General features: G+C 48.7%; 2 protein-coding genes and 2 long non-coding RNA genes across 4 annotated transcripts; 3 read left to right on the plus strand and 1 right to left on the minus strand.

Annotated features, from left to right (window-relative positions):
* Positions 1-4,074: 4,074 nt before the first annotated feature.
* On the plus strand, positions 4,075-14,163 carry LOC128085149 (protein-arginine deiminase type-2-like). Its single transcript, XM_052692175.1, has 16 exons — positions 4,075-4,878; positions 6,087-6,270; positions 6,359-6,428; positions 6,516-6,577; positions 6,672-6,789; positions 7,315-7,440; positions 8,082-8,260; positions 8,428-8,531; positions 8,617-8,728; positions 8,804-8,911; positions 10,492-10,643; positions 11,338-11,482; positions 11,806-11,899; positions 12,900-12,985; positions 13,174-13,299; positions 13,780-14,163. Exons 1-16 carry the CDS (start codon positions 4,787-4,789, stop codon positions 14,011-14,013), a joined length of 1,992 nt encoding a protein of 663 aa, XP_052548135.1. The 5' UTR covers positions 4,075-4,786; the 3' UTR covers positions 14,014-14,163.
* A 253-nt stretch (positions 14,164-14,416) lies between these two features.
* SDHB (succinate dehydrogenase complex iron sulfur subunit B) lies at positions 14,417-22,644 on the plus strand. Its single transcript, XM_052692191.1, has 8 exons — positions 14,417-14,516; positions 15,261-15,388; positions 16,599-16,684; positions 18,565-18,701; positions 19,003-19,119; positions 20,430-20,531; positions 20,844-20,966; positions 22,435-22,644. Exons 1-8 carry the CDS (start codon positions 14,442-14,444, stop codon positions 22,510-22,512), a joined length of 846 nt encoding a protein of 281 aa, XP_052548151.1. The 5' UTR covers positions 14,417-14,441; the 3' UTR covers positions 22,513-22,644.
* LOC128085155 (uncharacterized) lies at positions 15,395-16,457 on the plus strand. The gene is made up of 2 exons (XR_008208809.1): positions 15,395-15,496; positions 15,532-16,457. It is a non-coding gene; the product is annotated as an uncharacterized LOC128085155 (long non-coding RNA).
* LOC128085156 (uncharacterized) lies at positions 15,741-20,912 on the minus strand. Its single transcript, XR_008208810.1, has 2 exons — positions 20,809-20,912; positions 15,741-20,599 (listed from the first exon to the last, which is right to left on the minus strand). It is a non-coding gene; the product is annotated as an uncharacterized LOC128085156 (long non-coding RNA).
* Positions 22,645-22,655: the final 11 nt, after the last annotated feature.

A 22,655-nucleotide genomic window follows, 5' to 3' on the forward strand; every position in this document is an offset into this window, starting at 1 on the left:
AAGACCTCACTGCCCAGTACGCAGACCCCGTAGCTGGCATGACTGGTAGACATCTGCACGACCTGGCGCTGGGACATGGTGTGCTGGGGACGGCGGCTGCATGTGAAGAAGATTGCTGCCTGGTTGCCCAGCTTTGTAGGTGAACCAGCACGACTGGATTAAAAGGCTGGGGAATGTAACTCCTCCTTCCTCCCGTCCCTCGATGACGATGGGGTGGACCAGGGACCCTGCCATCTCCACCTCCGCCATCCGCGAAGCTGCCGCCCCGCTCTGTGATGCTGGCGATAAGACAGCCCCTGGGGCCAGGCAGTAATTGCGGGGCCGGGAAGGGGGTACAGGGCAGAAAGGGTGGGGGATGCACAGCACTCAGCTTTCAGGGCTCATTCTCCCCTTTTTGTTCTCACCTCCCTTATAGTTCCATATAAGGAGTCCAAAGCTTTATGCATTAAACATTTCTACCCCTCTCGTTATGCAAGATGGTTGGTTATTATAATACATGGTATCATTAGAATGATGCATTTTCTTTAAAACAACCCAAATTTTCCATGTGCTGACTCACGGCTCCAGCTACCCCATTAGGGCAATGCCTGTGTAACGCTGCAGCAAAAGGAAATGTTTGCTCAGGTTGGTCCTTCCCTCCCTAACAACTCCTGGGTAGCAATGGGTGCAGGGAGAACTGGTTATTTGGCAAGCAGGGAGGCAAAGAAAAAAAAGAAAGCAAAACAAGGCAAGTGGCTTCCAGTGGAAATTAGGGATTCCTGGGTGTTTTGCTTGCATGAGGCATTTGAGGAATTGTTTTTGTGTTGTTGGCTTGGTATTTGGTTTGGTTTTCTTTGGAAGCTCCCATGGGAAATGCGCTGGTTACTGGAAAAAATAGCTTTTCTTGGAGATAGTCATCTCTCTCTGGGCAATCCCAGGAGACTTCGCTAGCCAGCAAAGAGGAAAACTGGGTGAGATGGGTCTTGGTGCTCCAAGGAGGGAGCTTGGGCTGGGATGCAGGCATCTCCCATGGATGAAGAGGAACAGGGAGATGGGCAAGCTCCATCATCATGGATCTCCTTGGTGAACAGACCAAGAACCCCACTGTGGTTTACTCCATTGCAATAGGCATGATATGATACGGTAACAGCACAGTCCCCATTTACACGGGGCAATACTCCCACACTCCATGGCAGCTGCCTGGAACTTCTCTGAGCAAGGCTACATGAAAGGGCTCCTCCAAGCCTAATTGCGGCAGCAAAGAGCACCAAGTCTTGCATGCTGACACAGTGTTAATACAATCGGCAGAGCCTGACCGGGTGGCCAGGATGCTTAAGAAGGAAACACTAGCTGCATTTTTAGCCTCTCCAAAACCTTGGCATGGAATCTGGGGTAAAATCCCATGTTCTGAAGCCCAGCATGAGAAAAACTCACGGTATTCATAGATTTATGAAGAGTGACATTCGTATACTGGAGCTGTGTTGGCTCTCAAATTCTACTGTAAGAAAGTTTTAAGGACTCCTGCATCCCTGAGGCCCATCAAGCTGCTGCCAAGCAGAATCATCATGAGATTTTGGCCAAGACCACATCTTTTTTCTATTTCTTTTTAAGCTCTCTATAAAGCTTCATGCTGTATTTCCCAGTGGTCTCACTGGTTTAGACTGGGCACGGTGCTGAGCTCTCCGCCTGCTGTGATTTTAGCACTGCATCCTGCTCAGCTGGTTTGAGCCCTGTGCTGGACAGGGAACACACCTACAGCCCCACGGGGCCATGCTGTGTGTTCTGTAATCTGCAGGCAGGCGGGGGATGGAGGTTTCTGGCTCCCAGGGCTTGGGCACAGGGCTCTGCTGCCTCAAAACGCATCCATCAGGGACAAAGTTATAGGGCCAAAACATCATGTTTGTGTAGGATTTGGTGCAATTTTTATTTTTCCACGGACAGACTCAGCTTTAATCACAGTGCATTTTTGGCTGTCAGTCCTGCCCCAGCAGCCCATCTTTGTGTGTGTCAGCTGCATCCTCCTTTTCCTCCTCCACCTGCTATTGGCACCAACATGCCCATGCATAAAAATCTCACTTTTAAGCCATCTGACCCATTCAGGATTGAGTGTTTCCCTAATAATACCCCATAACAAGAGGCTGCCTTTAAGGGTTATGGAACAATGTCTCACAACTCCCTGTGCCTCTTCATCAGACCCAATTGCCCCTTGGTTTTGGGGTGACCTTGCTTTGTTCCCCTCAAGTTGGATCTGTTCATGCACACCAGGGCAAGACAGGACCCCCCACAAACATCCCAGACTCCACAGGGCACCTTTTCCCCTCTCACCTTTCCTGCACTGCCACTCAGTAAAGGAAAGTTTGATAATCTCCCTAAGCCGATAATTACACCTCATTTATTACTCTGCATGTGTAATTGCAGGCAGCAAATTTTGAGAGCCTTGTCAGCCTAATTACTGGCAACAGGGGAAGGCATCGAACCAGTTATCAAGTCCCGCTCCTGTCTGCATGAGGCTTTGTGCTTAGGAGCATCCCATGCACTGCAGCAGGCACTGCATCCCCTGTCCCGGCTGAGATTTGGACCAGCAAAAAAATGCTTTGGAAAGTGATAAAACCAGGCATTGCCTCTGCTTGGAATGGCACAGTTGCACTTCCTCATCACAAATTGTCACATTGAGCAGATGCCAAGGGGTCCCTCGTGTCTCCCTCCTACTCCTTGCTATCACGCACCTGCCTTCAGGGCTGCAGAACTGTGTGCATGAGAGCCCGCACAGAGCAGCTGCTTGGACTGTTTGCATACTCCGTGCTGCTATTGATCCCTGTCCCCAGAAATTAGGACTGGCAGAGATCCATCAGCAGTGAGGATGCTTATGCAGAGCAGTTCCTAATCTGATTGTTAAAAACCAGAGAACTACTCTGACCAGAATGACTATAGCAGTGAAACCACGAGCCTCCAGACATCAGTGAGTGAATATTTATATTTACACACACGTCCCATGATGGTTCACCAGCTCTGATCTCCCATCTGATAGCACAGAGCAGCTTCTGCCTTTTTAAAAACCCCATTCCTGCTGTATAGACCTCAGAACGATCACCTCTTTGCAGAGATTCCCCCAATCCTTATTTCCCTTATGGAGGTATTGCAAGGAGAAGGTGCTTTGTAGAAGCTCCCAACAGCTTGCAGAGTTCTAGAGCCTTGCACAGACCTACAGAGACTTGCTAAGACCATACACCTTTTGCAGGGAACCCAAGAAGCTTGCAAAGAGCCCATAAGACTTCAAGGATCCCAAGAAGATTGCAAAGATTCACACAGCCTTACAAAGAACCCAGAAAACTTGCAAAGACTCTGAGCGGTTTCCAAAGAACCTAGACAGCTTGCAAAGACCCCAAAGTTCTACAAAAACCCTGGCAAGATCACAAAGACTTCAGGAGGATTGCAAAGAGTCCCAAAGACTTGCAGAGAACCTGCCAGTTTCCAAAGACCCTAGGAGGATTACAAATGACCCCAGAAAGCTTGCAAACAATTTCAAGGTTTGCAAAGACTTCGTCCAGATTCCCAAGATCCCAGAAGGCTTGCAAAGATCCTTGAAAGCTTGCAATGACACCAGAATGCTTTCAAAGAGCCCTAATGCCATGCGAAGACCCCAGCCTCCTTCCACATAAATTCCTCAGAGACAAGAACCAGCCCAGCAGCAAACAGAACCCACTGAGCAGTTGGCCCCGGCCTGCAACCCAGCCACCCTCCTCCATTTTTGCCCCAAATCAGGACTTTCCCCAAAACTCCAGCAGCCTGGTTGCTCCTTGGCATTCATGTGGTCCTCCTTCCATATCTCCATATATCGTCACTCCAGGGATATAAATACACATGTCTCTATATAGAGTCACAGAAAACCAGTGAGCAGCTGGAAATTCTCCCAGTGACATAAAAACTGCAAGTGAGGGGGTGATCCCAGGGCCTTTGCACACAGTGAAAGGTGTTTGGGGTTGTTTCCTTAATAAGAAAACATGTTTATTTTTGCACGTGCACAAAAGAGCAGCAAAATCTTTTTGCAAAATCCTTGTTTGCTCAGGTCATGGAAAAAATGAAATAAAAGGAATTCACTTCAGATGGGAAACTGGATTTAAGCTCATTTCCTATGGCCAGGTCATGGACAGAGGAGAGAGCTAAAAAAGAAAAGCCCAAAAGCAATGCAAAAAGGGCAGATCAAACCGACCCTTTCTGCTCCTTGCTCTCTAATTGCTTACAGCAGGTTCTTCCAAAATCTGGGGCAGAAGGTTGGTTTCCAACATGAATATTCAGCTAGGGGATGAAAACGCCCGCGTGGGCTGTCGGCGTGGGCCTGGCCACGGCGCCAAGCTGGGCAAAGGGACGCAAGCCAAAAGCAAGCAGGGCAGCACCCTGCTCTCGCCCTGGGGTTGGTAAATTGTGTCTTCCTCCCTAATATTTTCCCTAGAGAGCAGGAAGGGGTGTAGGAGGCACAGAAGGTTGCAAACCTCAATATGCTGCTGCAAAAAATGCCTCCAAGGTCATCTTGCATTCTCCCTGTTGAGAGGATTGTCCCATTTCAGTGCACCGGACTGGGAGTGGGGTGGCACCAAGCCAGCTGCCCTCCCCCTCCATCCCTTCCCTCCCTCCTGAGATCATTTTCCTGTGGATCTGGAGGGTCCTGTATTGGGGCTACGGCTCCATAGTCAGCATCACAAGCATTGAGAGTTCTGAAGGTGGATTGATTCGTTGTGGGGGGTCGGTCGAGGAAGAGAGGAAGACGCCCTGTGCAGCACAGCCAGCTCCGGGGCATCCCGGCAGCGAGATGCCACAGGAGCGCACGCTGCGGCTGCAGCCTGGGAGCCGCATCCACGCGCTGTGCGTGCTGGGCACCCGCATCGCCACCGACGTCTACGGGTGAGTGGGACGTGCCCCCCCCAACCCCAAACCCTTTTCTCCCTCTGCAAATTCCATCCAAAGCCATAGTTTGGTGATTTGATGCAATCCATCAGCACAAATCCTCAACGGGCTTTGCAAAGCTGCACAAATCCCCAAACCCTTCAAGCATCAGCATGTGCATGTGTTTGCAAAGGCAGTAGGTTTGGTCCATATCTCAGAAAATTGCTGGAGAGCATGGGATAAGCCAGGATGGGGCATTTTGAGCAGTATCCATGGGGACGAATGGCAAAAGAGAGGGGAAGAAAGCAACAACTGGGGACAATCTGTATCTTGCAGTGTAACCCCCATTCCCCTCCTGGAAGAATTCCAACACTGCCCTGCAAGGTAATTGCAAGAAAAACAAAGGAGACATGCTTTGATCCCTGTGCTCACCCAGCAGCTTTTGCAAATCTCGAGCCAAACAGCACATCTGGCTTCCCTCTGGGTCCAACCTCCTCCTGGTGGGATTCCCCAGGCTCACAAACTCAATGAGTTTTGCATGGATAATTAAACAGAAAGGAGCAATTTAAGAAACGTCCAGGCAGCATCAAGTAGGCTCTCAGGTTTCCACACTCAGAATCCCAATAAGTGATGCTGTAACAGTGATCCTGTGCCAGTGCTCGGATGTCAGTGCTCAAAGGGAGCCTGGATTGCAGGAGACCAAAAAGAATAACTCCAGATAAATGAGAAATTAGGGATGGAAGAAGCGAGGGGGCTGCAAGGGAAAAGCTCTTTGGACTAGAAGTGGTGCGCTGGCTGTAATAAAATCACCCCCAAAATTAAGAGTTTCCCAGGGTAAAATTTTCCAACTTGCTGCTCTGATCTGGGAAACTCCAGTTAGCAAATAAACACAGATTTAAAGTACACACCAAGCCGGGTTATTGGGTTAGAACAGCACAAAACGCTTTGGCTGCAATTACAGAAAATGGCAATCTGCACCAAAGGCTACAATAGTCATTCTGCTAAAATAGCACATTCCGCCCTAAAAAAAAAAAAAAAGAAAAAAACCACCACACTTAAAACATTCCCAGGCAACAAAGAAAAGTAGAAAGGAGGTGGTGATGAGCACATAGTCATGCAGTTTGGGTGATGAGAGTAATTACAATTGGGTGATTTTGGGTGCCAGATGTGCAGACCTATGAAAATAGGGTGCTCAGACCTTTGAAAACAGGACGCCTTGCTTGCAGGGCAGCCCCAGTCGGGGCGGTCGCCTTCGGGGTGAAGCACACAGAGGGGGTGAATGTGGAAGTGGCTTTTCAGGGCCGAACCGAGCCAGGACTACTGCCTGGTGTGTCGCATTGGCCACTGAACGAGGGGACGGTGCTGAGGTTCAGCATAAGCCGGGCCAGCACTGAAGTCAATGACAATAAGGTAAGAATTGGTGTGCTGCATGCTGGACTCCTTTCCTAGCTGAAGGTGGAGAGCATCCTTTAAAAGTGAGGGGATTGGGGTTTTCCAGGTAATTGTCATCTTCTATGCAGAGGGAGGACAGCCCATTGACCAAGCCAGGATCTTCCTCACTGGCATCGGTGAGTATGAAGACTCCAGCTACGAGTGGGTTCGCTAGGTGGAGGGGCTCCTTTACAAGTACACCATGTGCTGTACCTTGGATTCAGGGATCTCCCTGGACGTCGATGCAGATCGAGATGGCGTGGTGGAAAAAAACAACCCCAACAAGGTAATCCAGCTGCATGGGAAGTCCTGTGGCTTGCAGGAGCCTTGTCAATGGACACAGCATCCCCATCACACTGAGTCCTGGCATGGTATTACAGGCCAGCTGGATGTGGGGACCTGAGGGACATGGGGCCATCCTGCTGGTCACCTGCGACAGGGACAGCCCCTTGAGCCCTGCCCCAGACTGTGATGACGAAAGGGTATTCAGCAAAGAAGGTAACACAGCCCCAGTCCCAGCTCCACTTCAAAAATAAAGCAAAATCGTAGCTATTCCCCCCTCTTTAATTTTTTGAGGCGCAAAGGCTTGCTGGGGAATTGGCTGCTCTCTGCCCTGACTCAGCCAAGCTGCTGAGTAAGCCTCCCATGTGGGATCATGCTCCTGTCCTCATACTTTGTTTTAATTACCGCCCAGAGGTCATACCAGGGTACGGAGCGTGGCCAAAAAAACAGCAGGGCTCAGCCAAGGGATGCTTGGGGCCAGGCAGCCAGGAATACATGCCTGTTCCTGGAAAATCATACCATGCCAAGCCAGTGCCCATCAGTCTTCTGAGGCCAGGGACTGGCTGTGCCAGGGAGAAAAAAAAATAAAGATATTTGCGCCAAGCACAAACCACAGGTCTTGGTAGCAGGGCTTCAGGATGATATTCCAGCATGCATGCCAAGGCTGGTAACAGGGAAAGCGCGCATTGCTGGGCACTGAGCAGCAGAGCTGCACCCAAGTTTATTCTTGTACGCACTCAGATTTGCTGGATATGTCTCGGATGGTGCTGCGGATCGAAGGGCCACAGCATCTGCCCCGGGGGTATGAAATTGTGCTCTACGTTCACATGTCTGATGCTGACAAAGTCGGGGTCTTCCATATGCAGAGTAAGTCTTCTCGTTTGGGAATGTTTCATCTCCACAAGCTCTTGTCTTCCTGTCACTGATTTTGTTCAGTCTGTACTCCCCAGTCTGCACTTCCTTGTGCCCTCATCATCCCTTCCCTTGATCTTTCTAGACTTGAACCTTCTCAAGAGGCATAGGGTAGTAAAGCCATTTATCCAAGGTCACCCAGCAAAGTAGAAGCAAAACAAACAAACAAACAAACAAACAAACAAAAAAAAACATATGTGTCCTGACATCCAGAGCAAGCAACGTGCTCTGAGACATTATCCCTCCTTGTTCCCTGCTGTGGACATGGTGTTTTGTTCCCCGGACTGACCCAGCCCACACAGATGTGCCATTAAATTCATTAAATCCATCAGCACAGAGTTCGGTGGTAGGCAGGGGTCTGTCAGGGCAGAAGCCCCATGAGAATCTCTTCACAATGCTGGCTCCATTCAAGGACAGGCTTTCAGACACCTTGTTCACAATTGCAAAATCCCAAGTGCTGAGCTACTCTTTCAAGGTGTTTTCTTCCTCCCACAGAGTTTAACTTCTGGCATAAAGGAATGATGGAAATCCCAAATTCCATCAGGAATTCTGGAAGCGGCCTGCTTTTGCTGACGTTTCCCTTTTGGTCCTTACAGACCCATTCTTTGGGCAGCACTATGTCCACGTGCTGGGCAGGAGGAAGCTGTGCCACATTGTGCAGTACACCGGTGGAGCTGCCGAGCTCGAGTTCTTCGTTGAAGGGCTGCAGTTTCCTGATGAGACTTTCCCTGGGCTGATCTCCATCCACGTCAGCCTCTTGGAGACCTTGGCTGAGGTTGGGGTCTCCAGGGAAGATGGGCAGGGGAAGGATGAAACAACCCAAGGGCCATGGGGGATGAGGAAGGAATAATTATCTTATCCTAAAATGAGCTCAGGGTATTTGGGGGGGGAAAGTGGTAAATCAGGAGGGGAAGGTCCCTGATTTCTGCTTGCATCCTCCAGGGAATCCCCCTGTCGCCAATTTTCACTGACACAGTGGTGTTCAGGGTAGCACCATGGATCATGATGCCCAACACACTGGCACCGGAGAACGTCTTTGTCTGCAGGTATGGGCCAAGTGATGAGGTCTCGATGGCTAAATGGGCATCAGCCCCACCCAGCAGTCCTCATCCCCATTCTGCCCACCTCCAGTGTGAAGGACAACTACCTCTACATCAAGGAGATCAAAAACCTTGTCAATAAGGCTGGCTGTGACCTGAAGGTTTGCTTTGGCTATATCAACCGTGGGGACCGTTGGATGCAGGTAGGTGAGCAGAAGGAAGGGGGCAAAGCCCTCCTTCCCCGATGTGCCCCATTGGGGTTTTCATTCTTGTTTTAGGATGAGATCGAGTTTGGCTACACCCAGGCCCCACACAAAAGCTTTGCAGTGGTGCTGGACTCCCCCCAGGACACAGGGCTGGAGCAATTCCCCATAAAGGAGCTGCTGGTAACCCACATACATTATAACGGATTACACAAAAAATGAGAGTATAGCACCATTTCTTCCCTGCATGGAGCAGAGGACTCCAGCCAAGAGTGTATTTCTTCATTCCCAATATGAAAGCAATCATTTAGGTTGGAAATGACCTTTGAGATCAAGCCCCCAAACCAACCTAACCTGCAGAGTTGTACCACAAGCTATGTTCTGCTCCTCTCCACCCTCTTTAGGAATTGTCTTGCTTCATATTTAGAGAAGCAATTTCAGCCCCTGAAGCTGCCAACATGTTACACTCCAATTTCTGCTTTGGAGCCCCCCCTAATCCCACTGTTATCTTGCCAGTCTCAGACAGGACTGTATAGCCAAACACAGGGCAGCTCCTCCTCTCACACAGCCACAGCCTAAGCCCTGCAACCCCCCACCAAGGAAAAAGGAGACTGGAGGGAATTAGCCTGTCAGAATCCTTCTGGAACTGATAGGCTCAGATGCTGCCCACAAACCTAGGATGAACCAGCACCTAGACAGCTGAACCCTCCTGGCTCTCTGGTTCATTTAATTGAAATGGGTGGGAGCAGGTGTTGCATGCTCAGTGCCTCTTATATCTCCCAGCTTCATCAAACATCCTTTTTTTTTTTTTTTTTTTTAATTTTTTTAAACAGAAAAAAAAAAAAAAAAAAAAAAAAATCAACTCTTAGACCATAATTACATACCTTTGGGAGTCTTGGCTCTTTTTCCCCCCCAAACTGTACATTTCCCCCCTCTCCCCCATAAGCACATCCCTGCTTCATTTCTGTCACCTTGGGGTGACACTGAGGTGGCTGCATCCAATTGAAGCTGGATTTGGCAGGATGCCTATTCAGGACAGAGTAGTACACTGCGTGCATATCCATTTACTGCAAACACCCCTGGGTCCATTCCAGCAAATTAGGAGAAATCTGTGTTAACTGAAACACTCCGATGGTTTACTGCTAAGGAAACCCAACACTCAGAGATTTAATGGAAAACAACAGCTATCTGATCCTGTCCTAACCCACACTGGCTTGAAACAGAGAGCAAGGACAAGATTTATGCCCCCAGTGCCGCTTGCACCCTGTTTGTAGGACTACAATCTCTCCCTTGGCCATTAGACCCTGGCACAACCCAGCAGTAGCACCACAGGTTAATCACCCAACACCTCAAATCCCTGATATATTCAGTTCTGAAAATCAGGCTTAGATGAGATTTAAGTAAAGCCAAGCCCTTCGGGTGGCTTTTACGCCTGAGGAGGATTTACCTTCAGGGGCTGGAGCTCATCCCACTCTGCACCAGCCATCCAGAAACTCCACTTTATGGCTGCTCCAGCATCTAATTAACTTAACATGGACTTAACTTAAACAGCAGTTGCGAGATAGCAGAGACCCACACTTCTAGTATTCACCATTTACTACTGAGCCCAGATGCCCCAAACACTCTCACACTTGCTTTTCCTTTAAGGCTGCATCTCCCTCTCCTCAGTATTTTCACCTGAGGGAGCTCAGCTGAGCCCAGCAGGAGGAATAAGGACGCAGACTGACCCAAGGCAATGCCCACAGCTATTTCTCTTCCCGCAGGGACCTGATTTTGGCTATGTACGCAGAGAGCCTCTCTTCAAGGCCACCTCCAGCCTTGACTCCTTTGGCAACCTGGAGGTCAGCCCACCTGTCACTGCAGCAGGGAAAGAGTACCCGCTGGGAAGGATCCTCATCGGCAGCAGCTTCCCCACGTAAGACATGGCAAAACTGTGTTTGAGGGCAAAGGAACTACAAGTACCCTAAATACCACCAAAAACCACATTAAGCCACTTAATTGGCCATTAAATAACCAACCGCAACCTACTCCCTTACAGTGTCCGGAACCCCATGGCCTTCATTTCCTCCATCTTGGGAGAAATTTGTACGCATGTGCATAGTGATGAATAAATACTCATTCCCCTTTGTAAGGTCAATAAGTACACAGATACCATAAAGTGTTATGATCAATAAGTATACAAAGCAGTTAGGCTAGTTAAGATTATCACATTGGAAAAGATAATCAGAGATAAATGAAAAGTGCTCACCAGTGCTGTAGGCTCACAAGAAACTCCACAAGGAACAATCTCCAGTAAGACACCCTTCCCTAGTGGCAGTCAGCCCTTAAATGAGGTCTAGGAGAGGTGCAGCCAGGCTTTACCTCTTCAGATCACACAGCTGAATCGCCTTCACCTGTGCTCCTGCGACTGACTCTGTGCTCACCTCAGGTGATCAATCAGAGGTTCAGGCTGTGATTCAACTGTTCCCATACACCCTTATTCCCCCTCTCAGGGGTTACTGGCATTGAGGGATGTAGATAACTGGGCATGGTGGCGATGGGTTGATGTTTGGACTTCATGATCTTAGTGGTCCTTTCCAATCGTAATGACTCTATGACTTTGCCTCTAGCCCTGCAGGAAGGAGGATGACCAGAGTGGTACGGGATTTCCTCTTCGCTCAGCAGGTGCAGGCTCCTGTGGAGCTCTTCTCCGACTGGTTGGCCATGGGCCATGTCAACGAGTTTGTCACTTTTGTGCCCAGCCCTGATGCAAAGGTATCCCGAGACCCTGTGCTGTTCTATGGTTTCCCTTCTGGGTAACTAATTCCATCAGGGAAACTACCAAAGCTCATTTCCTTGAGAGTCCAAGCTGGTGTTTCCTTGGCTTCTCTCCCACATCTCCAATAGGAGGGCTCAGGCCACAAGAACATACACTCTTAACTAATAGCAAAAGTCTTTAAGTTTAAGAACTTAACCTTAACCTTCTTGCAAAAAGCCAAAAATGAGCCTGCAGGGGCAGTTTTCACAGGAAGAAGTACTAACATGGTGCTTTGGGATAAGCTCCTTTTGGTGACCATTTTTCCTCCTGCTTGCCCCAGCGATTTCGAATGCTGATGGCTAGCCCTGCAGCATGCTACAAGCTCTTTCGGCAGAAGCAGAAGGAGGGCCAAGGAGAAGCTACCATGTTCAAAGGCAAGCGGGCAGCGGGCAGCCTGGGGGGAATTGTGCAAATCCCAGCCAGGGTGGGTGGAAGCCTGCTGTTCCCTGTCCTTAAAATAAAAGTTGAGCTTTGATGCAGTGCAGGACATCCAAGGGCGGCAGCCCTCAACGCGCCTGGAGCAACATGCAGGTGTTGAGGACGTGAGGATGGGGACATTTTCCCATTCCATTGCCCTTCAAGGCTGGCAAGAAGGGCTGTCATGCCTGTCCTTGCAGCAGGATGCCTGCCCACCCTCAAGCCCTATTTTGGGAAAGCGAGTGGGATGGGATAAAGCTCTGTGCATTGAGAGGATGCTGGTGGAGTGGGACAGAAGATCTCTGTAAATGCCAGCTCCAGCACAGTAGCACAATGGGGGTCTCGTGTCACCCGAGATACATTTCAGTCACTCTGGACTGGCAGCCAGTTTGGGCAGCTTCTGATCAAAGTTTTGCTTGAGACTAAATTCATCTGTATGCCTTGAGGTCAGAGAAGGACGTCTCTGTCACCATGGGGGCCCCTGGGACTCTGCCACTGTCTGGGATTTGGCTTCTGTGGAGGGGATACCTATAGTTTTATGGAGCTTGGGCAGCACAAAAACTGTTATTCTATTAGCAATACATTTATATTCCTTGTGCAGGAAAATGGATAATCATAGAATTGTCTGGGCTGGAAGGGGCCTTTAAGATCATGTAGTTCCCCAATCCCCCTGTGCTATAGGTACCCTCCAGACCAGGTTGCTCAAAGTCCCATCAAACCTGGCCTGAGACCTTTCTAATGCTTTCCAGGCCTGATGAAAATATTACAAAGTGGACAAAGATTTCCCTCCCGCCTCGTTTCCCAATAAGTTGAGAAAAGGGACTCCCAGCAGTCTCATCCCAAAGCCTTAACCTCAGGGAACTGGGATCTGTGGGGTTTTTTTCCACTTCTGTGCTACATCTTAAGCCAGGTTTCTGCAGATCATTTCATTTCACCTGTCGGCGTTTGTATTTGTAGGGTATTCAGGGACAGACACAAAACGGGTGACCATTAACAAGGTCCTTTCCAATGGCATCATGATGCAGCAGAATCAGTATGTCCAGGTAACAGCCCGTATTTCTGAAAACCAACATTTCTTGTGATAATGGTCCAAGGGTGGCACAACTCTCAAGGGAGAAGTTGCGTTTAGGCAAAAGCCACTCTCCTGAGTGAGACAATGTCCAGAAGACCATTTTCAGGAACCTTGCTTGCCTGCTTGTCCCCCTGGTCCCTTCTTCTCCCCTCCCTCCAGCGCTGCATTGACTGGAACAGGGACATCCTCAAGAAAGAACTGGGCTTGACAGAGGAGGACATCATTGACCTACCAGCCCTCTTCAAGCTCGACAAGGGCAAGGCCATGCCATACTTTCCCAACATGGTGAGAGGTGTCCCTGCTGCTCGTGTCCCCTTCAGCCAGTGCCTGTGGGTTCTGCATTATGGAGAGCCAAACCTCTGCCCATGAGCCATTGCTCCCCAAGGATGTCCAAAAAAACATAGTATTTTCCTGTCCAGAAAGGGAAAATATCCTCATCTGAGCTTGACAGGTTGGCCAAGGTTTGTCATCGGCCAAGGGTGGTCGGAACTCTGTAGCCTTTTGGTGCATATTGCTCATGGTTGGGTTAACCTAAAAAGTTTTAAGGTGAAAGCATTTTGGAGTGGTGAAATGTCAAGGTTTAAATATAAAAAGGGAGGACATAGCACAGGATTTCCTGGGGGAGGGAATAATGACGATGACCCAATTTGGGATGACCCCGATGGAGGAGGGTCACCAGCTACTATAACAATCCTTTGAATTATCGATTCTATGATCGACCAGGGAGGCTGCTGGGTGTCCTTAAAGCCCTTTGTCACCCCACAGGTCCCCATGATCATCCTGTCCGAGGAGCTGGGCATCCCCAAGCCCTTCGGCCCGCTGGTCGGAGGCGAGTGCTGCTTGGAACACCACGTGCGCAGCCTCCTGGAGCCGCTGGGCCTGAGGTGCCGCTTCCTGGAGGACATTTCCTCCTACCATGGGCGGCTCGGAGAGGTGCACTGCGGCACCAATGTCCACCGCCGGCCCTTCGCCTTCCGCTGGTGGCACGTCACGCCCTAGGCAGGCTGCCTTCGTGGCCCGCTTTGTCAGCATGTGTTGTTTTAAATGCGGTGAAATAATAAATTTGCTGTGAGAAATGAGGTGGGGAGTGTTTTATAACGGCGAGAACAGTGAGAGGAGTGCTTGGGGTGGTGCTGAAGCGAGGGTGCCATTTTGGGCCTTGGCACTGCCATTTTGCCAGCTGAGCATTGAGGCCTTGACACCTCCTCTGTAAAAAAGGATGAGGATAGGGATCACCTCTGAGTATAAGGAGGGACGCAGCGGTCTGCCAGCTCCCGAAAATGAGGCGGTCCAGACGTGCCGGTCCGCCATATCCTCCCTCTGTCACACTCAACATGGCACCCCTACACACCCAAAATGGCGACCAGCGGCAGCGCGCCGCCCTCAGAGAGCACTTCTGGGGCGGAGCGGAACTGCGCAGCGCCAAAATGGCGGCGGCCGCGGTGGGAGTCTCCTTGAGGCGCGCCGTCCCTGCGCGGCTCCTGGGTGCTGGGCTGCGGCCGGTGAGGGGACTGGAGGCGGTCCGGGGTGTCGGGGGCAAGGGAGAGACGGCCGGAGGAGCGAGGGGAGGGATACTGGGGGATGTCGGGGGGCTGCAGGAGGGTGTGGGGGAGGTGGGGGCAGGGGGAGCCAGAGGGGCCTGGGAGGGGTTGGGGGGGACGACGACGGGATGCAGTGTAGGAAGGGAAGAAGTTTCAGAGGAGTTAGGAGAAGGGGGGTCTGGGGGACGTGGGCTGTGTGAAGGGCACTGGAGGGGGTCTAGGGGTGAAGAGGAAGGGGGAAGGGGCTTGGGGACGGTTTAGGGGGAGGAAGAAGGGAGCTGAGTGAGATCGGGGATCCAGAAGGGGATTGGAGAAGGATGTGGGCACAGGAGAAATGTAGGTGGGGTCTGGGGGCCCTTGTCCAGAGCAGGGTGGGGATGCGGCAGGGAGCTTCTGAGAGAATCTGTGGGGCTGTGGCACAGCATTCAGGGCTGCGGGGCCCACAGGAGCACCAGGAGCTGCCTCCTTAGTTTTGGTGTCATCTCCTCTGTTTCAAGGAAGAGGAGGGAGCCCCAGCACAGAGGTGGCTGTGGGTGCCAAGGTGCACTGGCGTGTCAAATCCTTGGAAGGATTCTCTGTACATGTGCCCAAATGCCAAGCCACCAATGGATCCTGTAGCTCTGGCCCCAAAACTCACTGCCACAAGTCATTTTGTTGCTGGCTTAGGAGGGACCTGAGGGCTGTTTTGCTGCTGTTCAAATGCAGATCTGTCGAGGAGCTCAGACAGCGGCTGCAGCTACATCACGTATCAAGAAGTTTTCCATCTACAGATGGGATCCTGATAAGCCTGGGGACAAGCCCCGTATGCAGACGTATGAAGTGGATTTGAATAAGTGAGTGTACCCGATTACGGAGCGCTGCTTGGCTTCCCTAGCATGCAGATGTGTCGGGGCTGCATGTGCACACAGGTTATCTGACAGGCAGTAATTCAGGGTAGCCGAGTGGTGTTTGAGTCAACAACTGAGGGTGTCAGCAGTCTCGTTCAGCTTCAGGCATTGTTAAAACCATGTTACAGTAGCCAGAGAGGCAGTGCCTCAGGTGTGTTATGCAGCAGGACAATAGGGGGGTGTTACTTCCTGATAAAGCAAATCTTACTGAGACCACGTGGGATTGCTTTCCTTCCCTCACCTGTTGGCGTCAAGCATGACAAATAAAATTGTACTGTGAATGCCACTGTCTCAGTAGTTGTCAGCAATTATATGGTAACAGCTATATTTATATGGTGAATTTTGGGGCATATTCCAAAAGGAAGCAATTTTACTCATAGCTCACAGTCCCAGACCTTGAAGATAAGGTGAAGGTTTTACTGTCTCTTACAATCTCTTAACATGTAACACAACCAGCAAACTAGAAGTAATTAAACTTCTAGTAGCTGCTTGTACGCCCTACTGCAGTTATCACCAAGAAAGCTCTCATTTCTCAGTGATCCTGTGGAAGGATACAGTCTTCCCTGTGGTGTAGAAACCTTTGCACATGTGCCTCCGCTTCCTTGAGCTCCTGTTACTATGGTCTTGCCAGAAGAATTCACCTCAAGCCCTTCCTGAAAGCTTCAGATACAAAGCCACGCAGCTCTGCCTGGGAAGCACGTGACAGAAATCAGACTTTGCTGCTTTGATTTGCCCCAGTTAATAATTTCTAGGTGTTGTCTTGTCTGTCATATATAAAATTACATAAGTTGTCCAAGACTTTGCTTTTGCAAGCAGCACTGCTTCCTGTGACTAATGAGGATAGGCAGACTTGTCAAAACTTGACTTAAGAGGTGCGAGCTTTCAGGATTGTTTTCAGTTGCGCTGTCTGAACTGTCTCCAGCAGAGCCAAATCTGGGCCTCAGTAAAAGAAATGGCTCCTGTCCCGCTTTGACCCTGGGGAGAGATGAGGCCTGTGAGTTGTGCCACTGAGCAACTGATTTCTATCTTGTTGCAAAATAAAGTACAGTTTTAATTGTAGCTGAGATGAAAGTCCTTTTAGTTGCTTCTTAGGTTGGTGCTGGAGATAAAGCCAGGGGAAATTATATAGGTTCACTGACTTTGTTTTCTGCTATAGATGTGGCCCTATGGTACTTGATGCTCTGATTAAGATTAAAAATGAGTTGGACTCCACTCTGACCTTCCGCAGGTCATGCAGGGAAGGTAAGAAAGATTTTTCAATCTGCTAAGCTGACTGTTGTCCAAATAAAATGCGAACGCTAACGCTGCATGTGTGTAACCAATAGAAAACTTCAGGGCAGACCACAGCATGCCACTCTTCTTTTCTAGGTATTGAACACGAAATACCTTAGTGAATCAAGCAGTGAAGTTACAGCATATAATCACCCCACACCGAGTTACAAGTGAGACACATAAACAGCCCCAGTCATTCCTGTTTCCATCCTAATTGTGTTCATCTTGCTGCCCTCCAGTGATGGACTCTGTAGGGGAATTTAGGGAGGAGACATTACAGCAGCAGAATTGAGGGGAAAGACGTGTTGAATGGCAGTGAACTGTAGCCCTTCGACTAAGTAGAGTGAGGAGAAGGCCATCCCCTGGTTTCATGCTGCAGAGTTACCTGCTGGTTCTCAGGCAGGTAGTCATCAGCATCTTTGACTGCATTCAAACTTTCCAGTCCCAGTGACACTTTTCCCTGGAAAGAAAGACTTAATTCATGAGTGCTGTTGGTATGCTGAGATTAAGATTATTGTGGAGGAAAATGTCTTCATGGAACAACTTTTGGTTTAATTGGTTGGGTTTGCAAGCGCTAGAAATTTAGGTGCAATTGCCTGATGCCTAAAGACGTCCTGACTCAGATCTAAATGAAAAGCATGCTTCAACACAGACATTTCTGGCAGAATCTGCATAGCAGTGGAGGAATTTTATCCAGTGTGATTGTTGTCCGTGTCTGATATTTATATAGCAAACACTGTTCCTGAGCAGCTGGAAGTAATTGCACTGAATAGTTTTCTTTGAGAATCTAAAGACAGGTTCCTAAGCTTGGTTGGTTTGATGTTGTCCTTTTCTACCATACAGGGGAAAAAAATCTGATCATGTGTTCCGGTTTCTTACACGTGGTCTCTAATTGTCCTGGCCCCTTCTCGAGTTTACTGGAAAATACTTGTAACCACTCAGTGAGTGGGAGAAATAACTTTGTCCAAGTGCCAGCCCTTGTGGGAAGGGTTGCCTGCACACCAGGCGCTGAGGACTGGCTCACTCAGTGTGAGCAGTAGTGGCATTTCCCTGACTCTATCAACTGATGTGTGTCAAATCCTCTGAAATTAGTGACGCCCTTTCAGCACTTGTCATCTTTCCAATATAATGCCTTAGGAATCAGTCCAAGATTGAATGCCAGAGCTTCTGACCTGAGCAGTATCAGAGACAGCTCTATAATGTTTTTTTTGTGAGCCTTGCCCTTTCCTGGGCTGCATCTGTTCCTTGTGTTACTGAGGTCACGAGCAGTGTCGCTTAACCCATTTGTTAAGCTATTTATATGCTATTTGTTCTGTGAGTGCGTGTTCTCTCACCACGGGGAGCTAATGAAAGCAGGGGATGGCACAACTTCAGCTGCTGCAGAAGGCGCAGAAAGGAGCTTCTGTCTTGGGAACTTATTTTCACATTCCTGACCTTTAGGGATGCTTCTGAACCTAACTGTAGGGCTGGTGGGGGTCCATGTGGCTCCACTTTGTAATCCCACTGTTAGCTGCTTGTGTTTCAAACCTGTCAACAAATCTGAGAAGCAGCACGTGGAGCGTATGACACGTAGGGATGAAGTGTCTGAATGCCACAGGTTTTGCTGTGGAAGGAAGTTCAGCGCCAAGGATACATTTAGAGCTTCATGAAAACAGTGCCAGCATTTCTTTGTTTGAATAGCAATGTGCTTGGCCCAGTGACAACTTGTAGCATTTTCCTCATCACGTACCAAGGTTCTTGATGACATCAGAAGGGAAATCAAGCCAGGGGCAAGTTCAGGGTGAAGAGGATCTTCCTCAAGTAGGATAAGAGAGTGAACATCGACTGCTTTACTCTGTTCTCTTTCTCAGGCATCTGTGGCTCCTGTGCGATGAACATTGCTGGTGGAAACACTCTGGCTTGTACTAAAAAAATTGACCCTGATCTCAGCAAGATCACTAAAATCTACCCTCTCCCCCACATGTATGTGGTGAAGGATCTTGTTCCAGTAAGTATCTGCCTTCATCTTGTGACCAATGCTGACGCCATTCCAGACAGCATGGGGTTCAGGTTGGATTAGAAGGGATAATGTTGGGAGATGGCAACAAGATCACGACCCACAATTCACGTCCGAGCTCCTCTTGATGCTCTCTGGCTTGGGTGGGTCTGCTTACCAGTGGTGACTAAATCTGGCCTCGTTAGGAGGAATGCGGCAGGCTGACGTACAAAATACCTCCTTCTCTATAAATGACAACAGATGTTCAGTCTCTCAGACATCAAGCGTGATCTTTTTGCCTTTTGTCTCCTAGGACTTGAGTAACTTCTACGCACAGTACAAATCTATCGAGCCTTACCTGAAGAAGAAGGATGAGTCGAAACAGGGCAAGGAGCAGTACCTGCAATCCATAGAAGACCGTCAGAAACTGGTTACCCTTTGTTAAAATTATTTTTTACCATGAAAGTCCCTTCCAGATAAGACCAGGGTTAAACATTAATGTGCAGTAGCGTCTAGTTCCTTTAATGACAAAACTGTCTGTTACAAAGCCTGATGTGGGTGGAAAGCGCTCCCTGAAACGCAGTGCTGTGGCACGTCTGCATTGCTAGGGGTAACATTTGCTAATGACATGCAGAACACAGTTGTGCTGGGGACTCTGACCTCATTTCCACTGTCTGTGCTGCAAAACTCTGTCTTTGTAAAAACACTGTGAAGGGCAGAGGCTTGTAATATTCACGTAGAGATCTGGCAATGCTATTTATGCTGGGGAGTAGTTTGTCTAACGCAGCGCTGTCTGCGTATCTGTCTCCTAAGCAGCACTGTTGTGTTGCTGCACGCTGGGTTTTACAGCCCTGAAACTAATGGCAAAAGCTGAGCCTATAGAGGTGGGAGGGGGAAGCTTTTTGAAGAGTTTATAGAGCAGGTAAGTTAGTGTCTGGATTTTTCTGGCTCCTACAATAAGTGTTGATAAATTGACAGTTTCTCTTTTGCCTCTGACCTGTCTTGATGGATCATTTGCTCGACAGTTTGAAGCTCGGCAGTGCAGTGCAGTGATTGTTGCTGCAGTATTGTCTGAGTAGGCTCACAGTGGGCAAGCAGCCTAGATTTTGGCAAGGGATTTTGGTGAAAGGGATGAGCGTGAGCAACACAGAGGAAGGCTAATTAAAGAGGATATAATGAGAACAGACGAACTGCAGCCTAATTGCAGCGATCTTTGAAAGTTGCCCATTATGTGCGTTTGCTGTGACATCTAACATCTGATGAGCAGACGTGTCATGTGCCGAGGATGTCAGCAGCATGATACAACTAGCTGTGTGCTGTCCTAACAACCCTGGGATTTTACAGTTTGAAAGAATTTCTTTCCAAGGGCGACAGTTAATTCTCCTACACCACTTCATAATGTTATCTGATGGCACATATAAGGACTTAAAGGGATTCTCTCAATGATTTCTTAAAGCAGCATCTTTGAAGTCACTTTCTCATTTAAGTAAAAAAACAAACCTAAAAGTAGCTGCAAGAGCCACGTCAATCTTCCTCATGATTAGTAATGTTTTTTATCTCCTTACCAAAGCTTCTCTTGCATTCTCTTGTATCCAAGCACACAGGCATCTGAAAAATTCTTACCTTTTCCTCACTGGGACAGGCCGAAAGCAAAGAATGCATAAAAATCTAGAATTTCTGCACTTGTCTCTTCAAGTTCTGCACTTCTGTGTTTGACCGTGGTCTCTCATCTGTGTGCAGGATGGACTCTACGAGTGCATCCTGTGTGCCTGCTGCAGCACCAGCTGTCCCAGTTACTGGTGGAACGGGGACAAGTACTTGGGTCCTGCTGTTCTCATGCAGGTAAGGACAGATCCTGGGTGTCACGGGGAACTGCTGAGGGACTCCTCATTTAAAGGCAGTGCAGATACCTGTGACATCGTGTGACATCAGCGTCCGTGGAGGAGTTCAAGAAACATATAGATGTGGTACTGAGGGATGTGGTTCGGTGGGTACAGGGTGGGGGTTGGACTAGATGATCTTAAGGGTCTTTTCCAGCATTAATGATTCTTCGATGGAGTAGTGGACCAGAATTCCTGAGTTAGGTGTTGGTTTTAAGATACAACACTGATTACTTCACCTTGGGAAATCATTTGGTGGGTCAATGACTTTCAGGCCTATCGCTGGATGATTGACTCCAGAGATGACTACACAGAGGAACGCCTGGCACAACTTCAAGACCCATTTTCTCTCTACCGTTGTCACACCATCATGAACTGCACGAGGACTTGCCCAAAGGTAAGTGTTGTTCCTGACGTGTCCCTTCTGCAGTTGTTTGCAAACTGGTAGGGAAATGCCAGTGGTAGGTTTTGTTTTCTTCAAGCTCTGGTTGAGTTTTTCCTTTCTGAAATGGTGAGTTATCAGCAGTCATGTTTGCAGTAGTGACTGTGCAAGAGAATATGACAGAGTTCACACTACATTACACATCACAGAAACGTATCTTCCTCGTGATTTTGAGAACCTGACTGTTTCCAGGATTTAGGTATGTGTCTGTAACACGCTGTTTGTGTGAGGGACGCTGCCAGAAAGCCAATGGGGGGACGTAGTCTGATCAGCGATGCGAGTAATACCCAGAACCCCAGCATAGTGCTGGCTTACACCTGGTCTTGCACCCCAGCAGTAGCAGCTGTTCTGATGTATTGTGCAACTTGCATAATAGAGAAGGTGACACCAAGTTTTCAGTGCCGAGGGGAGTGTGTTTTATGCTGACATCCTGCCAGAAGGGCATTTCCGAGGTGTGTTTGTGGTATTTTTGCTGAGAACTGAGAAAATTTTCTCAAATTAGAGCATGCCTCTTCCTCTTCCTGCTGTAACCTTGTGCCTTTTGCTGGGTAGATAATTAAGTTTCATTTTCCTGCCAGCTGTATTGCTTGCACCTGATGGTAGAGTAAAATTCTTTCTGAGCTGTGAATAAGAAGGCAAACTTTTGAGTGGATCACGGATGTGGGAAAATAAGGTGCTTGAGATCTGGGCTGACAGGTGTTTGTTAGGAGCACTGCCTGCTAGTTTTGTTTAACATGATTCACTGTCTACGGATAAATCCCCCCTTTTTACAGAGCAGATTATCATGCTTACATGTCAGATGTAGTTCAGCTAAAGGTGAAGGTTCTGTTTGAAGACCTGACTGTACACAGCGTAGGGATATAACTCACGAGGGCTTGGTCTGTTGATTTTGAGACGCGTCTGTGGTTGATAATGTATTTCCCTTAAAAGCAGCTTAAATCACGTCTCTTATCTCGATCAGCTCTGAAAAAGAGACTGCGTAGTGAGCTGGGGTCATTTCCTGCTCACGCTTTGTCTCATGCTGCCATCACAGTATTATAAAAGGACATTTGTGATCTCCCCACTCTTGTTTTGAGATTAAGCGTGGTTGGCTTGCCAGCAGTACTGCAGGATTGAGGGCCTCTGTGATGCGCCGTATGTTTGAATTGTAGGAAAACCTTGCTTGGAAAAGCTTGGTTGTAGCATCTTCATCTTGTGACTTGGTCTTGCTGCAGTGCCCTGAGGATCCCTGGCAGCATTTGATGGAAGTGCAATACTAGACTGGGCTCCAGCTTTAAAAACTGGTTGCTGAGCCTGTCCTCTGCCAGTTCTTATGAATAGCAGTATATCTGTGAGTTGAACACAAATTCAGTTGTGGGAAAACAGAGAGGATACTCAAGCGTGCTGATTTCTAAAGAAACTAGCTGGATCTTTCTCTCTGCAGGGTTTGAACCCTGGCAAAGCAATTGCTGAGATCAAGAAGATGATGGCAACTTACAAAGAGAAGGCAGCCACTGCATAAAGCTGTTCCCCGACTGGAAATGTAACACACAAACGTGCTTTACCTGGAAGTCACTTGCACTTGATTACACCTGGTTCCAGCAGGAATGTTGGTGTTTTTTCCATATGCTTGTGCGTACAATAAATACTGTAAGAACAAGTTAA

The sequence above is a fragment of the Tympanuchus pallidicinctus genome, unplaced genomic scaffold (assembly GCF_026119805.1).
Source record: "Tympanuchus pallidicinctus isolate F22 unplaced genomic scaffold, pur_lepc_1.0 scaffold29, whole genome shotgun sequence".
Taxonomy (NCBI): domain Eukaryota; kingdom Metazoa; phylum Chordata; class Aves; order Galliformes; family Phasianidae; genus Tympanuchus; species Tympanuchus pallidicinctus.

Excerpts from the sequence above, each read along its gene's own strand:
- LOC128085149 (XM_052692175.1), top strand. The coding sequence starts at position 4,787 with ATGCCACAGGAGCGCACGCTGCGGCTGCAGCCTGGGAGCCGCATCCAC. Across the intron at positions 8,532-8,616 it reads GAGAACGTCTTTGTCTGCAG|TGTGAAGGACAACTACCTCT; the intron begins GTATGGGCCAAG and ends GCCCACCTCCAG. Across the intron at positions 13,300-13,779 it reads TGCCATACTTTCCCAACATG|GTCCCCATGATCATCCTGTC; the intron begins GTGAGAGGTGTC and ends GTCACCCCACAG.
- SDHB (XM_052692191.1), top strand. The coding sequence starts at position 14,442 with ATGGCGGCGGCCGCGGTGGGAGTCTCCTTGAGGCGCGCCGTCCCTGCG. Across the intron at positions 16,685-18,564 it reads CCGCAGGTCATGCAGGGAAG|GCATCTGTGGCTCCTGTGCG; the intron begins GTAAGAAAGATT and ends TCTCTTTCTCAG. Across the intron at positions 18,702-19,002 it reads TGGTGAAGGATCTTGTTCCA|GACTTGAGTAACTTCTACGC; the intron begins GTAAGTATCTGC and ends TTTGTCTCCTAG.